The following is a 7,114-nucleotide window of genomic DNA, read 5'->3' on the forward strand; positions in this document are numbered from 1 at the left end:
GCAAGGCAGGAGGCAGAGAGTGAAGGAGCAGAACAGGTGAGCTGCTCACTGGGGGAGATAACATTTGCTTTCATCATGTGGCATTTCTGCAGTGCTGCAGGAAGGGGCAGGAGGTGTCTGGGTGGGTGCCCCCCCTGCATGGCCCCAAAGGTGAAGGGCCCAGATATACAGCCTGATTTCCTGCACTGCTGATTACGGGCTACCCTTGGACTGTACAGTTTGTGTCTTATCTCCTTGGTATCATTTACCGCTCACGGCCTCTTCATAGGAACTGATAGGAAAGTGGTAATTATCCTTGTAATAGTGTTGCTTTGGCACTTTCACAGCTCCTCTGTGCCTGAACGCCACTGTTTCCCATTGCAGCAGGCAGTGGGAATCCCTGCTCCCATGGAACCTCACCTGTGCTATCTCGCAGCAGGCGGTGCCCAGAAGTTATCAGCACCCATTTTACTTCCTCCTGTGGCTTTATTCAACCCGCTGAGATCATAAACACATATACAGCCTACATAAAACAATTCAGTTTCCCTCATAAAGGGGCTTTCAAGGAAAATGATGGCTCTGCTGCCCCAAAGAGGAAGCAAAGTCAAAGTCACAAGGCTTCTCTCTGCAGATTCTCTGCCTCTTCTGCTCACAGAGCTGCCCATTTTCCACTCTCCATGGCTGATGCAACCTCCCTGGGAACTGCCTCATGCCACGGTGGCCTGTGTGGGCCTTGCAGAGCTGCACCCCACTCACACCCACACCCCACGCTGAGTAGTCAGCCCTGCAAGGTCTGGGTTCATCAGGCAGTTGGGCATACCCTAACCCTAACCCACCTGAAGGAGTCTATTGACCACCAGAAAATGTTTGCCTGAGCAGAGCCAGCAGGTTTCCTTTTCCATGCACTTTATTTACAAGTCTCCATCACTGGGCCTCCAAGTAGCTGTCAGAGCTGGCGTTTCCTAGACGTGGTCAGGGGAATAGTGTTGTATTAAACATGCAGCACGTACGGTGGATTTGCAGATAGAGGAAGGGCTGTCAGATGAACAAATTCCCTGCAGTTTTCTGAAGCTTGTTTGTTTTTAAGGGAAGTGCTTTGCTGTTGCTGGCTTTGAGGAGACCTTTCAGTATCTAAAGGCAGGTCATAGGATAGGAGGGGATAGAGACCTTAGCAAGGTCTGCTGTGATAGGACAAGGGGAAAAGGTTTCAAACTAAAAGAGGGGAGATTTAGACTGGATATAATGGAAAAGTTATTCGCAATAAGGGAGGAGAGACACTGGCACAGTTGGCCCAAAGAGGGGATAGATACCTGACTGTCCCTGCAGACACCCATGGTCAGGCTGGAGGGGTTCTGAGCACTGATGGAGCTGCGTTCATTGCAGGGAGCTGGACCAGATGGCCTTTAAGGGCCCCTTCCAACTCCTATCCTTTCCTATTCTCTATAGTGTTTGTTTGCGTCCATTTGTGAAGCAGTGGGAGCCGTGCTGGTTCTTGGTCCTGATTTGGTTGGGGAGCACAGGAGCCTCGGGATGTGGATTTATCTATAGCACAACTTTAAAGAGAGCACCCCTAAGGGCGCTCCTCCTGCCGCTGAGCCGGAGCGACTCACGCGTGCCCCCCAGCGCCCACCACGTTTACTCCGTGCCTTCTGCTGACAGTTCATTAAAGTATTTTTCAATGCTCTGCTTGCAAAAACAAACAAACACCCCACCCTAAAATTGCAGCGAAGCCCACCCTCATCAGAAATCATCCCTCAGCTTTACAGAGATGCTTGGAAGCTCAGCTCCTCAGGGTCCAGGGCGGCATCCCTTCTCTCCTTGTTCTCCTGCTTCTCGTGGTACCACTGCTGTGCAAACTGCACGGCGTGGTGCACGCTGTGGAAAGCCAGTTGGTCACCGGGTGGTCCAGCAGCCCAGCCGCCATCCCTCAGCCGGCGGCGGAGGAGAGGATTGCAGTTAGCCAGGAGCACCTGGACGCCGAGCTCCTGGTAGTCACGATGCATCTCCTTCAGCATGGAGAGACCCGTGGTATCAATGAACTGCATAGCCCCGCAGTCAATGATCAATGTGTGCATATCTATGGAGGGCAGGCAGATGTCTGTGGGTGATTTCTCATTGTGTTTCTTGGAAGGTTTCAGGCATCCAAACACAGTGTTAATAATGCTCTTCCTGTTACCTGTGTCTGCTTTTGCCTTGGTCTCTGCCCTTTGATGCCTGGCAGCCAGCAGGACAGGATTCACCCCAGTTTTCTGGTAGAGTGCAGTCTTGAAATAGTCTTTGTTGGCATAGTAAAGGGACGACTCGAAGCGGAAGATTTTGATGTTGGCAATGCTGCTGAGCTGCTTGTAAGCAGACTGATCTTCATAGATTTCAGTGTTGCTGACCTTGCCCAGGAGCGCGGCCCTGGGTCTCTGCGTGCGGAAGATGACACAGAGCAGAGCAAAGCAGACACCCACGAGGAGCCCTATCTCTGTAGTGATCAGCGTGGAGGCCAGCATGGTTATCCACCACACCACCGTGTCCAGCTTGCTCAGCTGCCACATGCGTGGGGTCTCACAAAATGCCCTCAGCCCCCCCCGCAGGTTAACGATGGTGACCACCCCCAGGATGGCGGTTTGCAGAGAGTAGAAGAGTGGAGCGACCCACAGCAACACCAGCAGCAGCACCAGGGAGGTGACCAGGCTAGAGAGCTGCGTGTGGGTCCCTGTGGACTCCTTCAGCAGAGTCTTGGTCAAGGCTGCAGAGCTAGCAAAGCAGTAGAAGAAAGATGGGACCAGGTTGCACATGCCAATGGCGATCATCTCTTGGTTGGCACTAACAGGATAGCCATGCTTTTTGCCAAAGATTTCCGCCAGGGACACAGTCATAGCAAAGCCTATAATAGCAATGGGCAGAGCATCGACTGCCAGGCTGGAAAACAGCTTTATATCTGGTAAGGTGGGTTTCATGAAACCGGTGGGGATGGCCCCACAAACTGAAGACTTGTATCGCTCTTCAAATTTAAAGTAGTGAGATACTACTGTGGCTATGATGACCACAAACAACTCTACAGGGAGCGGGGCCTTCATCTTGTCTTTGTACCGATCATTGATCATCTTGACAGGTATTATGATGGCCAAAGCAACCAGGCTGGTGACCAGGTCACAGATATTGGTGTTCTGGATGTACCTGAAAAGGTCCACCCACGTCAGGATGAAGGACCCCACCCCTTCGTGCCGGGGAATATTCAGCCCGAGGAGATACTTCATCTGGGAGGTGATGATGGTGAGGCTGGAGCCGACCACAAAGCCACTGAGAAGAGGTTCTGACAGGTAGACAGACACAAAGCCCAGCTGTAAAACTCCCAGCAGGATCTGAAAAGCAAGACAGCCATATTATTAGCATCCGTGAGAAGGGCTAGAAGAGGTGGCTGGAAATTTATGTCAATTTGCTTCTGCTTCAGCATATCTTCTGTCTGCTGAGCATTCAGTGTGAGACACAGATTTTTGTCTTAGGTAGATAATGTGGGATATTGAGAACTAAAGACAGCTACCCAGAAGACTTGTCTGTGGTGAGAGATGCCATACAAAAAAGACCACAAGATCCCCATTGCTGTATCCTTTCAAGCAATAAGGGCACACAGTTAACACTGAAATCCCAGAGAGCAGACAGATCAAAGCAGCTACTAGCATCACCCAGTGGCATGAAAATAGTGTGATGTAGTGACTTCAGTTGTTCCAGTGAAAGGACCTGAAGTTGTCTACTAACAACCAGGCCCAAGCCAAGGTGACACAGCATGGCCTTTAATGGAGCCCCTGCTGATGGCAGGGTCTGTGGGGTTTGTTCCTTTTTGCCCTGACTGCTTCTGACCTGCAGAGCAGTCACCTCAGGTTCAGAACCAAAGTGATGGGAAGGTGGCTTGCAGTCCCCTTCATTTCCCTTACTATGTTCGATTCTAAGCATGTTTCAGATACATTCAAAGACCCATCACATGGGGGAAGCAAAACCTTAAATTCAGCTGTATTCAGGGTTTTAAAATTGCTGCAGCAGACTAAAGGTGTCTGACCCTGCTTGCATTCAGGAAAGGTATCTCATGATTTTTAAGTCTGAAGTGAGACAGGAGCTTAGAGTTGTTAAGCACTGAGAAATTCCTAAAAAGGAAACTGCACAACAGTGAACATTTGTACCTGGTAAAGACCAACCAGGAAGCTCAAGGAAAGGGCCACAGTGATGGCGTAGCAGCTCCTGTCACAGGTATCCGTCCCATTATTGGAGGAGGTGGCATTGCCCACCAGCAGAGAGCCAGTGTCGTCATCGTACCCTGCTATCTGGAGGTGCCGATTCACAGACTGCCCAATCATCAGGCAAAGGACACCGAAGGATCCCACAGAGTTGTGGCGTGAAGTGGCCATAGCGACGTAGATGATACCGCTGAAGAAGTTTGTGTAGATCCCATAGATGGGATCCTGGCTGGCTAACAGGGAGTATGAGATGGACTGAGGGATGGCGACTATCCCCACCAGCAGCCCAGATATGACATCCCCAAGCAACTGCGTCTTGATGTTGTAACGGGGAAGCCAGTCTAGCACTGGGAACAGGTGGCAGAAGAAGGTGATGATGGTTTGATGATTGCATTTGCAGACCTCTCTGGCTTTGTTCAGGATGAAATCCTTGGTCCTGAATTTGATGGGCTCATTCTCCTCCAATCTGATGTGCGTAAAGCCAACAGGGGGCTCTCCTTGTGTTAGGGAGCTCTGTCGTGATGTCTGGCTTGACTTATTCTCCATTGCACCAGGAAGGCTAAGCAGGAGAGAAGGTATGACATGAAGAATTGCATTTGTGTGAATAACATGCTTTGCTTGGCTCCAAGGCTCATGCAGATTGTACACATTAACAAATAAAAGAAATAACCTCAAACAAACCAAACTTGTGGTGCCATTTGCTCTAAGTTATGGACCAAATCAAGCACAAACCTGAGGCCACGGTTTGCATGGCATTCATACTGACACAGATGTCCCCATCAGAGAGAGCTACAGAGGCTGCTGTGCTCCTTAGTAGTGGGACAGCAGAGGGATAAAGGTCAGACAACCTTGCCCTTCTTGATGACACTTCCATTTAAAATATAGATCGAAAATCTTGAAATATTCCAAGTGATGTTTTAGGAATGCAACACGTAGATAGGGAAAAGTTATTCGCAAAGTAGTTTTTCCTTTAACATTTTGACATTTTAAATTACATTGCTGGTTTGCATCAAATGAACCCATCACAGGGACTGGTATCTGCAAAATGAAAGTATGTGACTTTCTCAGTCTGATTAAGTAGACACTTCCCAAAGCTATTCCAAGTTTCTCAGTCAAAATGCAGTTGCAATAAAACATACCTTTTCATGAGAATTGAATGCAGACACACAGAGAAAAGTGCTCCTGAGTGTAGTCCTGGCTGCAGTTTGGAAATGGAACTGGGATCATGAGGAATCCCATTCTCCTGCCCTACAGATTCATTTCTCATCCCAACTCTCTTACCTCTGGCTGCAGGAGCCACGGGACATGGAGCTCTCCTAGGGTCCCTCAGAAAGCATGTGGAGCTGCTCACCTGCTGCCAGATGTGTCTTCTCACTTCACAGCACACACTGAACAGAGAAAGCGCAAGCCAAACAATTGCAAGCCTGTTTCCTTTGCCTCCCTTCTGGATCATGCGTTGCTTCTCTTGAGAAAACTGATTTTTTCTGCCAAGCCATTGGCCCTTTTATCTCACCTCAGCTGATGAAGATGGTGCAGCCAGCCAAACAGGGCTATATTTTGAAAACAAACATCATTCTGGATGACTATTTTTGATGAAAACTTGTTCTGGTCATTAAGGATGATTGAAGGAGTTTGGAGAAGTGCTTCTGCCAGATAACAGTATTGCTGGTATCTGAGACATGTTGGCTAAACAAGGGGAGCAATGCACAGAAATCTTCCTACACGTGCTATGGCACTGCCCCTCCCTGGGGCCCAAGTCCCACTAGGATTCTCTGCTCAGATCTTCATCTATTCTTGACATGATTTTGTTCCACAAAACAAAAACTAAACCAAGAAAACCCTCCAGTTAAACAAACATATTTTTTCTTTCCTGGTAGCTTTCTGCCATCGTGCACCTACCAGACACCATCACACTCTCACCTAAAGCCATATTCCAGGTGCTTCCACCTCTACTACACTGTGCTCACTCTGTGCACAGAGCCAGCAATGCTGTGCTACACAGGAGCTTTGTGCATAGAAATATGCACTGAAAGCAAGGACGTGATGACATAGGCTATTTCTGGACAGATAAGAGAGACCTTGGTGTGTGTCAAATCCATACAATCCACATGATCCTGGAACATATCTTCCTGGAAGCTATGCCAAGGAAGAGGGTGGTGATACGTGACAACCTTCACCAGCTTCACCTCGGGCAAGCCCTGCCTGACCAACACTTGTGGCCTTCTACGATGGCATAAGTTCATCAACAGACAAAGAAACAGCCACTATAACCACCTACGTGTTCCTCAGTAAGGCCTTTGACACTGTCCCCCACAGTATCCTTCTCTCCAAACTGGAAAGATACGGATTTGACAGATGGACTGTTTAATGGATGAGGAACTGTTTGTGAGATCGTACCCAGAGAATGGTGGTCAATGTCTCAGTGTCTGGGTGGAGATCAGGGACAAGTGGTGTTTCTCAGGTTGGAGGGGCTCTGAGCACTGATGGAGCTGTAGGTGTCCCTGTTCACTGCAAGGCAGCTGGACTAGATGGCTTCTCAAGGTCCCTTCCAACTCAAATGATTCTATCATTCATGACATGTCCTGAGGGAAGAGGAAAACAAGGCCTGCAGAAGACACAGTAGGGGAGACAGCTGCTCAATGTATTTATATGTTCATTCTTATTCTTCTTTCTCCACAGCTCCACGTGCTTTCAGATACATCTGTTGATAGTTCCCCTCTCCCTCCCTCCTCTTTCAGTTGTTGACTGTTCCTTTCTTTAGCCTTTTCATTCTGATAATACTTAAAAGATGATCCCTTCATATGCTTTATAATTCTTTCTAGTTGTAGCTCATTTTGTATCTTGGCCCATCTGAGTTTGTTTCTATTCACTTGTTTTTCATCTTCCTGCTTAGTAAACAACCCACATCTCCATCT

General features: G+C 48.5%; 1 protein-coding gene across 1 annotated transcript; it reads right to left on the reverse strand.

The window, feature by feature from the left end:
- Positions 1-243: 243 nt before the first annotated feature.
- On the reverse strand, positions 244-6,739 carry LOC107320347 (sulfate transporter-like). The gene is made up of 2 exons (XM_015876089.2): positions 4,146-6,739; positions 244-3,332 (listed from the first exon to the last, which is right to left on the reverse strand). Exons 1-2 carry the CDS (start codon positions 4,743-4,745, stop codon positions 1,740-1,742), a joined length of 2,193 nt encoding a protein of 730 aa, XP_015731575.1. The 5' UTR covers positions 4,746-6,739; the 3' UTR covers positions 244-1,739.
- Positions 6,740-7,114: the final 375 nt, after the last annotated feature.

This window comes from Coturnix japonica, chromosome 13, assembly GCF_001577835.2.
Source record: "Coturnix japonica isolate 7356 chromosome 13, Coturnix japonica 2.1, whole genome shotgun sequence".
In the NCBI taxonomy this organism is placed as follows: domain Eukaryota; kingdom Metazoa; phylum Chordata; class Aves; order Galliformes; family Phasianidae; genus Coturnix; species Coturnix japonica.